The 16626-nt window shown below is 35.6% G+C and overlaps 1 protein-coding gene across 2 annotated transcripts; it reads left to right on the top strand.

The window, feature by feature from the left end:
- The first annotated feature begins 1179 nt into the window (after positions 1-1179).
- ATP2A2_2 (Sarcoplasmic/endoplasmic reticulum calcium ATPase 2) lies at positions 1180-16286 on the top strand. 2 transcript variants are annotated; one of them, XM_051218258.1, is made up of 15 exons: positions 1180-1489; positions 1523-1623; positions 1662-1766; positions 1801-1939; positions 2713-3035; positions 3193-3602; positions 4189-4432; positions 4504-4617; positions 4987-5205; positions 5663-5998; positions 7355-7568; positions 8050-8345; positions 9559-9692; positions 10833-10950; positions 12956-16286. In XM_051218258.1, exons 1-15 carry the CDS (start codon positions 1369-1371, stop codon positions 13154-13156), a joined length of 3075 nt encoding a protein of 1024 aa, XP_051074104.1. In that variant the 5' UTR covers positions 1180-1368; the 3' UTR covers positions 13157-16286. The 2 variants fall into 2 exon arrangements, with proteins under 2 accessions (XP_051074104.1, XP_051074105.1); XM_051218259.1 differs by having other exon boundaries at positions 1662-1939; positions 12956-13662.
- Positions 16287-16626: the final 340 nt, after the last annotated feature.

The following is a 16626-nucleotide window of genomic DNA, read 5'->3' as shown; positions in this document are numbered from 1 at the left end:
GCATGAGCAATGCCATTTCGATTATTTGCTTCAGCATTCACCATTGTTGACCTGCTCTTAGTGTTATATATTGAATATGAATCTCAGTAATTATACTCTCAGTTTCAAAGATCGTGTGATCAGGAACCGATACCACTACAGAACCATGCAGCCTTTGTATTACAATTGTAGATGTTTCCTCTTTCCTATGTTTTCACAGTGAAACATCCGGTCAGTAGCACGCTAGATCTATGTAAACTGTGAAGGACGTATTTGTATCTAATCGTGTGAATGTTAATCATACCATTCACACATCTCTAAATCTGTTACCTGCAACTGAACGAAAGCGGGTCACTGTTACTAGTGTTACTTTACATAAGGCTACTTAGCACGACGTGCAGATTAGCCCAAAACCCATATAGATCAAAACACATACCCGATTCCTGCCGTATTTTCAAATCGTTTACCACCGACGTAGGTGATCGCAGTCTACTCGAGTTTAATGCGAACTGTGTGACCACCCAGCCCAAGTCCAAGTTATATCTTTCCCATTGTTTATACCTAACCGTGATTGTGTTATTCTGACAACCAGATGAATTATTTGACGCATTAACTGGATAGAATAGATACTCTCTATAAGCAACTCCATATCTTAATATTAGCTTATCACGATGGTACGAATGAGAAAAACCACCTCATGCGCCTGTACAAGGCATGCAATTGATTAATGGAATTGATCCACGCTAGTCACCCTTGACCTTAACAATGTTCAGTAGACTATCTAATGATCAGCGACCTGTTGTCTAATAGAGGAACGGCTAAGTCTGGTGGGCCGCTGTCCAGGGCCCAGAGATGTTACAGTGGACCATTAGTTTGATTAGACAGAAGCAACATCGAAGATGTGGTAGTACTTAAAAGTTCAATAACGCAAAACTTTTAAAATTATTTTACACGCTTACGTCAACTGCCCATTGTACAGTTTCTAATTCAAATGAACAGGGTTTCAAAGTTCATTAAATTGCCTGATTTTAAATATCAATATTACAAGAAGTAGGTAACTTATGCTTAAATTTCGTCAATGATAACCTGGATTTGTAAGTTAATAACGCAACATTCTTCAAGGCCTTTTTCTATAAAAGTTGATGGTTAGCTGACATATGTAAAAGTAGTTACATTCTCATTCAAGCCTTATTTTACCAGCTTGAGACCGACCTCTCTAGTATTTAGAATGTCAGAAGGGTTACTATGTTACGTTTATTTTAAATTTTGAGATTGAAAAATACATGCATCATAGCTGCTGAGATAAAGTTTTACTGCGTCAAAAATCATGTTCATGGCGCTCCCACGTAGGTTTGCTAGCAGCGCCAACTTCTGAGGATATAGCTTGACATGTTGGAGGAAGCTTATTCTTGTACAGTTGATGATGTCTTAAAGCACTACAATACGAACACTGAAACTGGTCTAACTAAAAAGCAGATTGAATCCGCTTTGAAGGAGTATGGCTACAATGGTTTGTTCTTCTTAAAAATAGGCATTCTTTTAGAGTTACCACCGGAAGAAAACAAGCCTCTTTGGAAATTGGTACTTGAACAGTTCGACGACCTCTTGGTCAAAATTCTCTTACTAGCAGCTGTTATCTCATTTGTAATCCATCACGATGTATTTTTACAGTTTCACTTTAGGTCTTGGCCTGGTTTGAAGATAGCGAAGACGCGACTACTGCGTTTGTCGAGCCAGTTGTCATAATGCTCATATTAATCGTGAATGCAATCGTTGGTGTTTGGCAAGTAAGTCGTCCCGAATTAAGTTTTATAAATTAAGGAACGTAACGCTGAGTCAGCCATAGAAGCCTTAAAAGAATATGAGTCAGATACTGCAAAGGTTATTCGTCAGGGTTATCAAGGTGTGCAGAGTGTGAAAGCCCGTGAATTAGTGCCTGGAGACATTGTGGAAGTTGCTGGTATGTTATACCCGTTTTGTCAGTAAGTTTTTTCCTGAGTGCAATTAAACAGCACAAGTGGCTTGTATTGAATTGCGTGAATATCAATAACAAAATCACCCACCTGTTATAATGTTAAAAGCGAAAAACAGGTAATTAAAATCCTTGAGTTGATCGACGCTGAAACATTGTGCGATGATGACAAACCACTTTTCCGATGTCTGAAAAATATATGATAACCATGTCACTTCGCCAACCCGTACAAATTTGTGTTATCTGACTGCCGTTAATTATTGTCATCTTACAAAATCAATGGCTTTTTGCCGATAGGTTGTCATGGGGTGTTTAGCTGTAAAAAGACCGCTCAAAAACTGCTCACATAACTGAACAATATCTGTAATATGTTAAGCCGCATTTAATTACTGATGACGGTTCTGTAATACACTAAAATAGTGTGAATAATGTTTTAAGGATCCCTTTGACCAAGTTCTCTGTTGTACCACAATGGAATGAACAAATAGGTTTGTGTACTTATAATATGTACCAGTGTCTTTGACAGTCTGTAAATTGCTTTTGATTTGGGTTTAAATGTTGGATTTCCCCCTGAGGAAGTCTTATTTTACTCGTTGCAGCCACATCTGGGTTAAATCAATACACTGGCAAAATAATTTCGTTCTTTGCCTAATATATCATAGGTACCTTAATTCTTTGTATGCACTGCTATATAATGGGTTTTTGCTGGTCAATAATTATCAAGGTATTCTAAGTTTCATTTTATTGATTTGCCTATTTAGTTGGAGATCGGGTTCCAGCGGATATTAGAATCGTTAAAATCTTGTCCACAACACTTCTCATTGATCAGTCTATCTTAACTGGTGAATCAGTATCAGTTTCAAAGCACAGTGACCCTATATCCCAGGCTCGAGCTGTCAATCAAGACAAAAAGAATATGCTATTTAGCGGTACAAATGTAGCCTCCGGAAAATGTGTTGGAGTAGTAGTCGGGACCGGACTTTCAACAGAAATAGGCAAAATTCGTGATCAAATCATGCATACAGAACAAGACAAGACTCCTCTCGGGCAGAAAATAGATGAATTTGGAACACAGTTATCAAAGGTATACAATTAATTTCTGCTTGTTTTTGCGTTTCGTGATTTTTCCACTACAAAATGTTTCTAGTGTCGATTTGTAATTTTTCTAATCCTTATTACTTAAGTTTTCAAATTAATTTCAGTCATGTTTTTCATAAAACAATTTTTTTTCATTATTGTAGGTCATAACACTCATATGTATTGCTGTATGGTGCATTAACATTGGCCATTTTAACGACCCAGTGCATGGTGGTTCTTGGCTCAGAGGTGCTGTTTACTACTTTAAAATTGCAGTCGCGCTTGCCGTAGCGGCGATTCCAGAAGGTCTACCGGCTGTTATCACAACGTGTCTAGCTTTGGGGACCCGTCGAATGGCTCGCAAAAATGCTATTGTCCGATCATTACCAAGTGTTGAAACTCTTGGGTGTACAACAGTGATTTGTTCTGACAAAACCGGTACCCTTACAACCAACCAAATGACTGTTTGCCGAATGTTCACTTTCTGTAACGAGAGTCGGGTCGGTGATGCTTCGCAGCTAAAATTTGATGAGTTTGAAATTACGGGTTCTAAATATGCTCCAGAAGGAAATGTGTGGGTTTCAGCTTAGTTTTCGTGTTTTATTGCTGTGCCATTTTCTGATCATCTATTTATACAATCTTGGTATATAGAGTGTACTGATCGTGACAAGCAAAACGAATCAACCTTTCTAAAGCCTCTCACAGTGTCTTCCTGAATAACCAAGGCTTCTGAATTAATTATTGAGGTTCTGTTCAGCATAAACTACACGCACATACATCGGAGTTGAGTCGACCACAAATATCAGCGTTAATTCGGAAATAGATCTAAAACTCATTAGCTATCGATAAAGTAGAAACATGACGTGTTTTCATTATGTAAGACTATAAACAATTCACCAGAGAAATCGAAAGCGACTGAACTATTTGTACTGTTAATGTGTTCAAAAATATGGTATGTAGCTGATGTAAATGTTATGTTGAATTAGTTTCCCTTACCTTTTACCTTAATATATGTAGCTACCCTCAACCAGTGAATTAATATGCAAGTTAGCGCTTTTGTGTCTAAACATAAGAATATCACTGTTCTCTCACGATTGATATTCATGCTAGTATTTTTCCAAAGCAATCACTTTAATAAAACCTTACTTTCGTACTTTCAGGCACCATCAAGGACGAAAAATAGACTGTTCTGAATATCCTTGTCTTGTAGAACTTGCGCAAATATGTTCTTTGTGCAATGACTCGTCTGTGGAATACAGTGAATCTCGGCATGCATATGAAAAAGTGGGTGAAGCGACTGAGACTGCATTGGTCTGCTTGGTTGAGAAAATGAATGTCACAAAAGTCTCTAAATCAAATCTTACTAATCACCAGCTTGCAATGATTTGTAATCGCGATATCCAGGTAGTTGACATTCTTAGTTATGTTTTACTGAATTTCTGTGATTTATTTCGGCATTTTTCTTCCTATTGTAGAAAATGTATGAAAGAAAATTTACTCTTGAGTTTTCTCGGGATAGGAAGTCAATGTCTACGTATGTCATCCCTCGAAGTCAAATTCCTGGCTCTAAAGAAAAGCTCTTTGTTAAGGTAATCTTATTTTGTCTGAGTTTGTGCTTTTTCAGTCAAACGTTTCTTCAATCCTTGTAAATTAAATGGTTTAAAAAGGAACTGCTTTATATATCTTACTAAATGCTTGTATAAAAAAGTGGTGGAAATTTAGCGCTTTTAACAATAGAAGCGAAGTAAATGTTATTGATCTTAGTGCTCTTAAATGTATGCTTAATATGTGTTTTAATTAAAACCATCTCGCTTAGTAACAATTAGCAAACCTGAGCTGTACTCGCCTTCACTCAAAATAGCTTTTTTAATCAGTGTTTTAGATATATAAATTTATTTAACTATTAAGAATTTGTATGGAATTATTTCCTTTTGTCTTACTACGTGCATTTTGATAAGGGCGCCCCGGAGTCCATATTGGATAGATGCACTCATGTACGCACCACAGGCGGCAAATTATTGTTAACGTCTGAGCTAAAGGGCGAAGTACTTCGAAAAATAGCTACCTACGCCACTGGACGTGAAACTCTTCGTTGCTTGGCTTTAGCTACAAGAGATGAACCACCTTCATACTCTCACTTTGATTTAAAAGATCCAAAGAATTTCAAGGATTATGAGGTAAGTTATGTTTGTTCTTTCTCGTTGCATTTAGTTCCTCAAATAGTGATCCTGTTTTTATTTTTTACCATTATTAGTTGTATAGTGCTTGATGCAAGGAGATTTAAGTTCGAACAACGTTTGTGATGTGTTTTTAGTTCCCTCTACGCAGTTTGGTTAATGTTTAAAAAACAGTTTCAGGTTTCATTCAGGTGTATAACACATGTTACATTCAAACTAAATTGAAGAATAAGCAGAGATGATGAATTGTCCATTTGCTTTGAGATTTTATGTGGTATGGTACAGTGTATTCGTATATCCCTGTATATAAAAAAGTTAACAAGTGAACGGTATACTTATCTGTTGTGTGTTACGCATTTGGGCCCTTTCTTTTTGATCGACCATTTTCTAACAACTTATTACCACTCCATCGTATCACAAGCTTACACCAATTACTTCTAATGGTTTTCATTTTCAGACTGAATTAACTCTTGTGGGTGTTGTTGGTATGGTGGACCCGCCACGTTGTGAGGTTGCTAGCAGTATCCAAGCTTGTAAAAAGGCTGGCATCCGTGTTATTGTTATTACAGGCGATAATAAAGCAACTGCCGAAGCTATATGCCGTCGTATAGGATTGTTTGAAGATAAAGAAGATACTTGTGGAAAGTCCTTCACGGGACGAGAATTCGATGACCTCAGTTTAGACAAGAAAAAGGATGCTGTACGCAACGGGAAGTTGTTTGCTCGTGTTGAACCCGCCCATAAAAGTCTAATAGTACAATTCCTACAGCAGGATGGTGAAGTATCTGCGATGGTAAGTCTTTATACTTTTTCATTCTCTCTCTCTGTGTCTCTCTCTCTCTCTCTCTCTCTATATATATATATATATATATATATATATATATATATCACTAATGCTATTAAGTAAATATCGTTCCATGTAAACTGTGTATCTTATCACATAATTTTTGTGATAAGCAAAAAACGCCTCACGTTTTGATTAGTGGTTTTGGTCTCGCATAATGTTGTAACTCATTCTAGGTGGTAAAACATATATGGTCGGTGAAATTACAAATTTTAGTTGTGACTTATGGTACAGGTAATTACCCGACTACAGATGAATGACTCGAACCTGTTCGAACGAATTCATTGTGGTTGTCTGCTAGTCATAAGGGCCCAGCTCTAGTATGCTTCGGTCAAATTGCTATCCCCTATTAGTTTGATAAGATAACACTAACAAGGGAGTCGTAATAATGTAGCAATAATAATGACTGCGTCGAGAATATGGAAAGAAAAGACAAAGAAACTGCCTTTATTTCACAGCCATAAATTCTTTCAGAGCGGACTGTTGCGTCGTATATATTCACTATGAAAAATAGACATCTTGTCTACGCTACATGTGTTGCCAGGCGAACTTTCTGAATACATCTCGAAATCTTGTGGTAGCCATTAATTTTCAGATTTCTTCGCGTACCGTTATTTCTTATTGCATCTTGAATTTCAGAATTTAATTAATCTAAAATATCCATACGTTTATGTCAAGATGTTATACATTTGAGCTGCGTTTTCTCACTTTAATGTGCTACGTATGCAACACATTTCGTCATCATTTTGTCGTGGTAATTTCATACATACTCGATATATTTTTTGTATTCTTGAAATAACTCTGATTTTACTCATCGTTGTTTCTGTTTCAAATATTTTGATGTCAAGTGTCGATTTGTCGATTGTTTGTAATTCTACCTAACCTCCAGGTATGGCATCAAGTGTTTCCATCTTACATAGGTCAGCTTTTCTTATACAACCGCAAAATAAACACAAATATCTCTGAGTTATTTCCTCATATTGAAGCGATAGCACTTATTACTTATCCCAATCATCTAACCCTGGTCAATTTGGTCATGTCCATCTCTTTGTTTTTCAAGTTTTTATCACGAATAACTCACCTGGGGTAGCTTGTCAAAACAACCTTCGTGGTTGGCAATCTTTGTTTCAGTTTCGACACATGCACAGTGTTCCAGTGTAGACAACTGTATGATGCAATAATTAAATAAAAATGTACCACTCAACCTCGTTTGTAATGAATTGATGACTACCTATTGTGTAATTTTCGTTCGATACTGCTGTCTCTAAATGCTAAAGTTCGCTTACTCTTTTAATGTCTTAATAGACTGGAGATGGTGTTAATGACGCTCCTGCACTAAAGAAGGCGGAAATTGGGATTGCTATGGGAAGTGGTACTGCCGTTGCCAAATCTGCTTCTGACATGGTACTAGCAGATGATAATTTTAGCACAATTGTTGCGGCCGTTGAAGAAGGCCGAGCTATATATGATAACATGAAACAGTTTATCCGTTACCTTATTTCGTCTAACATCGGCGAAGGTAAGTTCATTTGTTTGCCACTAGATTGTATAGTAATTTATTAAAGTTCATAAATGAAATTTTATCAGCACCTTCGCTTGAGGAAAGTCAACTAAGAATATTTAGATGTCTTCAAACTAGTATTCATAAAACTTTATATGTATCTCAATCAACTTTTGACCCTAAAAGTATTGCGTTTAGGAGTATCATAATTCCTTGAATTTTCCATTTCATCTTCATTTTCTTTTTGTTGAGAGCCGCTGTTCATAAGTTATTAGAGTAAAAATGTCTTACTTCAGTTTCATTTAATCTTTATCAATTTCTTCAATGGTTACAGACTTCAAAATCCGTTTATCGTAGGTTTTGCAACCGTCTGAAACAAATTATTGTTTTTAGTAGACCTTGTGCAACCAATAACACAAGTATTGTAATTTCTTATATTTTAGACTAACCACAAACTTTTAGTGATAAACCATGTCTTTGCTTATTTTTCTCGCCTTAGTTGTCTGCATTTTCTTGACTGCTGCTCTTGGAATGCCTGAGGCTTTGATTCCTGTACAATTACTCTGGGTTAACTTAGTGACTGATGGTTTACCTGCTACAGCCTTAGGATTTAATCCTCCTGATGTTGATATAATGACTAAACCACCACGTAAAAGCAAAGAACCATTGATTTCCGGTTGGCTATTTCTTCGATACATGTTGATAGGCATCTATGTTGGGTGTGCAACAGTTGGAGCAGCAGCCTGGTGGTTCATGGTCTATGAGGGCGGTCCCAAAGTGAACTATTATCAGCTGGTATGTACATTTACATAGAAAATGCATTTTACTATTTTTATGCAATTTATACATCCCTAATTTTAAACAATGGACATTTTTGACACCTATCATTTTTATTAATGCTTTCGTCATCCCACTGATAGGTTTTACTATATATAGCTATATAGCTGTCAGTTGGTGAAATTAAGTGTCAAGTTACTGTTATAATTTCTCTTATCACTACCCGGCTACTCCTATTGCTTAGTATTCCTGGACATTACTTCGCTCGACAGGTCCCCAAACCAAAACATTTTTGAATTAGAACGTAGTTATACTCCAAATAAGTGTTGAATGGAAGTAGGAATCACAATAAAAAATCGTTAGAATGTTTATAATTTTTACACAAAATTCTGGAGTTTTCTCGAAGTGTTCACTAGCGCTGATTGGTTAAGAAATAGACAATAGCGTGCCCCAACACAGTCCTGCACGGAACATGTTTCAATCCAATCTATATCGCTCTAACAGTTACATTCTGTGTCCACCACTATCATGTGTTTTTTAATGTTCAGTAAAATAAAATCTAAAATAAAAAAAGATTTCAGTAAATCCGTTTACAGGGTTGAAAGTGCATTCAATCTAATTTGTGAAAAACACAGGAAGAATAATAGATTTCAAAAGATAGTTATTTGGAATTTCGAAAAAAAAGTTTGACAATAGAAGAGAACCAACATGAGACTTTCTTTTCCATAGCAACTTACATAAAAATACCCCGCCTCTAATATGTGATGTTTACTTATATATTTCCAAGTAAATCACCATTATTGCTGGTTCATATTTTTCATTACTTACTAGCTTATTTCTCTCATATATTGCTCATTGATTTCTGACACTATTATGTTTTAGCTCTTTTAAGGAAGTAACTACTTGTTTCATCCGTATTTGACAGCAGTAGTACAGAAGCGAAGTGTTCACCTAAACATTTCAGTTAATATATCTTTTTTTGAACTCACTTGTATGTAGTAATAACAAAATTACGTAACGTTTACATCCGATACACCAAAAATGTTTTCTGTCAATTTGTATTTACGGCTCATTTAAGCGATAATATTTCCTACTTTCTGTGTCATCCTAGTTTCAAAATTACATTTCTAATCGTGAGACACCTTCAACACCGTGATTTCTTTCTACTCAGTACCAGTTGTCCTTTTCTTTATGGTTATCTTTGAATTAAAATACAATTCGTTTCTTTTAGACACATCATTTGCAATGCCAGTTGGAACCATCTATGTTCAAAGGAGTTAATTGTAGCGTATTCGCCAGTCCAAAACCTATGACAATGGCATTGTCTGTGTTGGTTTTGATTGAGATGTTTAACGCATTGAACAGGTAATTCATTTTGTTGATTTTTACCTCATTTATGAGTTATTTATGGTTGACGCTATAAAGATTATCCATTTCGTTTACAAGTTTTAAGTCCACTAGATATAGTAAGCTGTTTTCTAAGTCATTATGTATCAGTAAGCCTCATTCACAGTTTTTACGTGTGATACTTATTCAAGTTCAACTACGCACAGAAATATGGTGACCAACTATCTTCCATATCGTTGAGTTTTTGCAGTGACAAATCGAGTCATTCTATAATAAAAAAGAGATCAATACATAGTTTTTACAACAGTTGAGATCATGAGTCAATTGAAACTAGACCACTATGGAAAACCTGGAAGCACTGGACGGCCGTTTCGTCCTATTGTGGGACTCCTCAGCAGTGCGCGTCCACGACCCCGCCTCGCGGGACTTGAACCCAGGAACTATCAGTCTCGCGCCAGACGCTTAACATAGTTTTTACGCCAACCCTTCAAATGAGTTGTTGATGTTAGCAAATTATCCACTGTATGGTGTTGATAAGTAGATCAGACCATTATTTTAAATGGTAAGAGCTGGGAATTATTTGCACATATTTATATGGAATAAGAAGAATAGAATACAGATTTAGTTGATTGTCATTACGTATAATAGTGCAAAGCTAACTATCTCCATTTAAAAAATGTGAGTTGAATATGTATAGATGCTAATGGTTGGTTAGGTTTTAAAGGTCTTTCATAAATAGAGTAGTAAACGGAGTAACTTGTATGGTAATCGCTATCATAATATTTTAAGAAAAAGTCTCCTTTAAATAAATGCTAGTTCAGTGGTATATTAGATCCTACGTCTTATTTTATGTCAAATGCACAAGGGGTCCAGAATCCGGAGAGAAGAAATGGCGTATGAATCTAATGTTGCTTCATTGTCTTATGGATTAGACCTCTAGGTAAAAGACTCGGGGAGTGGCCCCCTAAGAAAACCACCTGCTTTGTTTTGGACATCCGAACAGTGTTCTAGCCCTCATACACTTCAAATGACGAAGTGTTGTGCATATACATTTGGTGCTTCATTGTACCGGTGTTTGTGCGTCTTCCATCATATACTGTTCTGGTCGACATTGTGTCTCCGTCGGTAATTTTGTATTATGTTTCTTTATTTTATTAGCCTTTCTGAGAATCAGTCGCTTCTGGTCATGCCTCCTTGGCATAATATGTGGCTTATCGCTGCGATCTGCTTTAGTATGGCACTACACTTTGCAATCTTGTACATAAACGTACTAGCGGTAGGTCTTTCAGTTTAACCATTCACATTTTTAACTACTCATATCTATTTGTCTAGGCTCTGGTTTTCAGAATTTTGTTTATTAGACGTTCCTATGATTCTATTTGTATTGGTTTTTATTCAGACGATTGTCAGGTATTTTGTTTAACCAGTGGTTCCCAATCAACGGACTATCCCTAAACATTCACTCATCGACCTGCTAACTTTGGTCTACCGATTGCTCCCAATAATCCATTAGGCACTAGTGGCGGACCTTTAGTTGTGATAGAAGTTTTAAATATGGTGCATTTTATAATTTGTTTAATAGCTCAACAAATAGTCTTAGTTTTTAAAAATTTAAGGCAGTAAAATTTGTGTTGCAATGCAAACCACCCTTATAGAGCTGGATGATTTTTATCAGCCCTAACAGATTGCGGCTCAGATGCTATCAAGGATGGGTTCTGCCACCACTTAAGTGATCCCAAAAAAGCACATTCTATGGCACCGCTTTATTAGTAGTGAGGAGATTCGCCGGGGGGCAGAAACGATTCAATTTTTGGCATTATATTCAGTGACTTAAACATGTACTACGAATGTCGTTTCAATGGGTTTTACATCGCGGATTGCTTGCCGACTTTGGAATTGGTCGCGAAAAGCTGAGAGGTAGTCAGTTTTTGACATAGTGCCATAGTATGAAAGAAATTTGTACATGACTGACGTGTGTTGATCCTTTGTGATACCCTGGTTGGAATCCCAAAAACAGCGCCACACAATACCTTAAAACGTTATTAGATATGACTGAAAATACAAGCCATTGACGACTGTGTTGTGATTTTCTTTTACGTTATTAATGTGAGTGAGAGGATCTTTTTTAACTGAAAGATTTCTTTCTGGTAGTGGTAGAGGTAGTAAGAGTATAAGCAGTAATCGGGAAGATTAGGGTTTGGAGATGTTATTTAAAGAGTACAATCCAGTGAAATAAATTTGGAAAGAGGAAAAAAGGGACATGAAGAATTCAGAAGATTAGAATTTGGGAGAACACAGAGAGTGGATGCACCTCTGTATTCTCCCAAATTCTAATCTTCTGAATTCTTCATGTCCCTTTTTCCTCTTTCCAAATTTATTTCACTGGATTGTACTCTTTAAATAACATCTCCAAACCCTAATCTTCCCGATTACTGCTTATACTCTTGCTACCTCTACCACTACGGGATTTGAATCGACAACTGCATCTCTGTGCTAAGGTGGTGTGGCAACTCGAACTGATGTACGTACGTACGAAGTTCTACGTTGTTACTGACTGACTGACCTGTTAGATCAAAGTAGGTATATTTTATTATGTGTTAATTGTGTGCCTCAATACCTGTAACTGTTTGTAGCCAAATGCAATCGAATTATCAGTGCGTCGGTAGATGAAAGGTTTCAGATAGATTCATTTTGCATGGTTCACATAGATAATGGAACTTCAAATGGTATGGTTCATCAGTAGTTAGCTGTAAGAATTTTCTAGTTAAGGAATTAATTCAAAAGCGTTTAACTCATTGATTCTGAATAACAAAATTCTGTACGCATAGCTGTCATTTTAAAAAAAACTATTCCAATAATCTATATTAGTGGTCAATATACTGTTTTGTGTCATTCAACTGACAAACAGCTTTTTTATGTTCTATCTGCATATCTAGAATGTGCAACATTGTTACATGTAATAAAATGAAATAAACTCACATGAATGAGGTTCTGTTTAAATTTACATTTAACGGGTACTTCATGTTATTTATCAGCTGTTTAGTTTCTATAGATTAGACGGTACATTCGCGTTATAATAAATCGTTATTATAGTCCGTATAAGTAAAACTTAAACCGACATTGTTGGCCGAAATGAAGGGTAACAAGTTAATAGAGTTGTAGAAATCACTAAAACTAAGCTAATTAAATCATGAATACAGTATTATAATTGATCAATCAATTTACTTCATCTAATCAATTTCATTCATGATTTTTTCTAATTGGATTGCACTATATTTCAGAATATATTCCAAATAGCTGCACTGAATATCGCGGAGTGGTTCGCTGTATTGAAAATCTCCATACCTGTACTTTTATTGGATGAAACACAAAAAGCTATTGTTCGTTCTACCCAAAGAGGTCATAGTCCACTTTACCACATAGCGATACCAATGGTGATGTGGTGCGTATATTCTGCTTTTCTCGGTTTCAACCCTTTGTGATTATCAAGTTGTTTGTTCACTTTTTTGGATCGACTACCTTAAATCATGGAGTCGGTGTGTAAACATTCTCATGTGATCTCCACCTCGATTATTCTCTTGATGTTTCATTTGTCTCCAGGATATTAATCCATACAGACCATGCTTCTAAATAATTCCTATCTCACATCCATTTACTGTTTATTTCAGACTGATAGAATATAATATTTCAGGGGTTGTCCTTTTTTATTCTTAGTTACTGGTTGTATCAATGCTCATTATCTTCAAATTGTCGTTTATTTATTCATGTCATATTCATGTATAAAAGCATTCATGTGTGTTTATCGTTTTACATATCTTAGTTATCTGTTCTATATTGATGATATGCATTAAGTAGTTGGGCTACTACATTCGTTTTGCTTGAAGCGTTAAAAAATTATATAAAAATTAGTTTATCATAAATTGTATATAATATATCTAATTGTTAACAAATTAAAACCTTCAGAAAGGAGGGGATTCTTTAAAACTTCACCAATCGTTGCCTTAACTTTTGTTTTGACACCGACTTAGTTGTTTTCCGAGTGTCAGTTTCTTACAGATATTAAGATTTCTGTCAGAATATTTCTTAGGTATTTAGGGATAACTTTTGACATTGAAAGTATTTTTGAATATGCAAGGAAGTCATCGTTATCCCGCTGTGCTGATAGCATTTGGCTTGATGTTTCGTTATAATGCGGTTTTATTAAGTGAACTTCCGTGTATTGTTGAGTATGTATGAAAGTTACAAGGAGTCTTATCGATAATACTCCCAGTATCCTTCAGATATTCTCATTCGTTTTGCGATGCCACCAACCATCTGATCTATCATTGAAAACATTTGGTTCTTACACGAAAATACAGATATTGTTGATTATTAAAGTGTTTTCACAAGTAAACGGCGCTGAGAAAGATACAATAACGTGAAAATGTCTGATTTTCTATATTCATGAAATATTTGAAGCGATAATCAAACCAAAGGCTATATGTGAGTGCAAATCCATTTCTATTTAACATTAAGTAGACCGAATGATAATTTTATTGAACTGGTTTAAATTACGGCGGTTAATATTCCTTCCTCTTAAAGTGTTTTCAACACTGTTTGTACCGATTACTTCTTGAGTTCATGGTACTATGCAGTTTAAACTCTGGATTACTTAATATATTGATCTTCAAAACAGATGTATGGTTCATAATTGTTTTTTGTAATATCTATAGGCGGCCATACTCTAGGTTACTGTGAACAGTATATTTTGCTCTTTCAACTAACACTAATTGTATTCAATAGTGAATTCATTTTGTTCACAAAAAGATTCTGCTGCTGAACATTCATTAAATGTTTTCATCTAATACTTTTTGGCAAATATGTTTAGTTTTTCTGTAAAATGAACGTAATTTGACCTACTTTAGTCAAGAAAGAAACAAACCTACATTTCTTAGTTTCAACTATACTTGCTCATTTAAACGGTATTTTATATTGTTTTGGTTACTTGTTTTAACTAGTGATTGATTAGAGCTTGTTTATTAACGACGAAAACCCAACGAACAGTACACTCAATTCATTCACTTCAGTCTTAATAGTAGTTGCCTGACAAAGTTTTAACTTACAACCATTGTAAGCTAGTAGTTGAGAGGTTTAGTTTCATTTGATCTCAGATTTAACACAACCAATCATAAAACTTTCATTTGCTAACATAACTCAAATATAATGACTTGTTACTAGCATAGACTAAGCAAGTCTGTTTCTTCCAGGTAGCTAAAGTTAGTTGTGTGCTGCTCATCAGAACAAACTTCAACAATAGTGAGTAATGGTCCAATAGCATGATAATAGTTGTAAGATCCATTTTGAAGGCGTTGTTTAGGAAAATCCTTCGAGGGATACACTTGTGATATGTCCCTCTTGATTCTTTCAGATATGCATTTTGTTGATACTTTCGATTCCATTCGAGATAGTACTATTTGTATTTTATTGTAGTTTGGTTTTCCTTGCACCTTCACCGAATTTTCATGTTTTCCCTGAACTTCATTTATGTTGTTTTAGTTGATACTTAGCCATGGCGGACGTTATATTGATTCGCTTTTTTGACTGCGTTGCTTGCATTGATTGGGAATGTATACTGAAAAATTCTTCCAGAATTTGAAATACTCCGTGTTATAACGTAGTTCAATATTATCTTTCGAACAATCTGTACGTGGTCTATCCAGAAAGGGTAGAATAAGATTTATTGGTTGCACTTGGCAATTCTCTTACATCCTTTATCAACTAATCTATTTAATGTAATTTAGATTTGACTACTGATTGAGCAATTATTGGCTGAATAATCGGGTGGTAATATTTGTTTAGGTAATACTGTACGTTTATAGTTATAATGAAATCTAGAACCGTCATTTATCCAAATATAAATTAACCTGGACAGTTATTCTTCCAAAGTTAGTTTGGAATCTACAGTAGTAACACGAACCCTCCTTCCGGTAGTGATTTTCTTAGTTCCCATGATAGGATACTTAAAATGGTATTCCTGATCTTCCGTAAGTCTTAACAGCCATAAATAAGTATATATCAAATTTACTATGCACTTCATTAGAAATATGTGGTGATTGCCGGTGAAACGATTTGAAATTCTCATTAAGTTACTTTTGAAACGATCAATATTGTAAGAAAAATAATCCACTGTTTACTCTAGTTGTCTGAGAATAAGCGATTACGTGGCTTCAGATGCAAAATCAAATCTAAATAAGTCTTCATAGCGCCGGAACCAATTGTCAAATGTAAAATTGGCATCGGGATCTTACCGCTTGCAATGCTGTCAACTGACGGTGGAGTAGAAGAATGAGAAGTGCTCGGTTGTGTGGTAGGCGTAATTGTCGTTTCTGCTAATATATGGATAAGTTTTAGTTGCTATCCCAACAGTAACTCCACTTCTGAAGGAACCTTGTGTCATAACTTGTGGCCTGTTAATGTAAACGTAACGATACCGCCAATCAGAGATCGGTGAATTATCGATCGGACCAATGACGCGTAAAACACGTGCGAGCAGTCCAGAGTTATGCTATCCGCCTAGCCCAGCCATTTAAGTCCAGAACATAAATCTCAGCCTCTGCAATATGAATTATTTATTTCAATCATACTGGGTTTATGTACCAACCAGACAGACCACATCGTACCATAAAATATGAAACAAGATTTGGACGTATATGGCTGTGAGTGAGGGAGGTAGTGATTAATAAACGGCATAATTCAAGAATGGTAAATCGTAGAATAATAGTTCGTAGGTCAAAATAAGACTTATGATAGGAGGAATACGAATATGGATAGTTTAGTTATTTAGCAATTATACGATAAAAGTATACTCATAGTATTGGTCCATAAATGGATCCCAAAAGTTACCATTCGTTGTGCTTATTGGGACATAACACCTTGTTTCCATCAGCCTCGTCTCCAAATAGCTATTTTTGAA

The sequence above is a fragment of the Schistosoma haematobium genome, chromosome 1 (assembly GCF_000699445.3).
Source record: "Schistosoma haematobium chromosome 1, whole genome shotgun sequence".
Taxonomy (NCBI): domain Eukaryota; kingdom Metazoa; phylum Platyhelminthes; class Trematoda; order Strigeidida; family Schistosomatidae; genus Schistosoma; species Schistosoma haematobium.
This window is presented reverse-complemented; position numbering and strand designations above follow the sequence as displayed.

What these genes read in the sequence shown, in the direction of transcription:
- ATP2A2_2 (XM_051218258.1), top strand. Translation starts at nt 1,369, where the DNA reads ATGTTGGAGGAAGCTTATTCTTGTACAGTTGATGATGTCTTAAAGCAC. An exon ending in AGACATTGTGGAAGTTGCTG is followed by an intron (nt 1,940 to 2,712) that starts GTATGTTATACC and finishes TTGCCTATTTAG; the next exon opens with TTGGAGATCGGGTTCCAGCG. An exon ending in ATGTTTAACGCATTGAACAG is followed by an intron (nt 9,693 to 10,832) that starts GTAATTCATTTT and finishes TTATTTTATTAG; the next exon opens with CCTTTCTGAGAATCAGTCGC.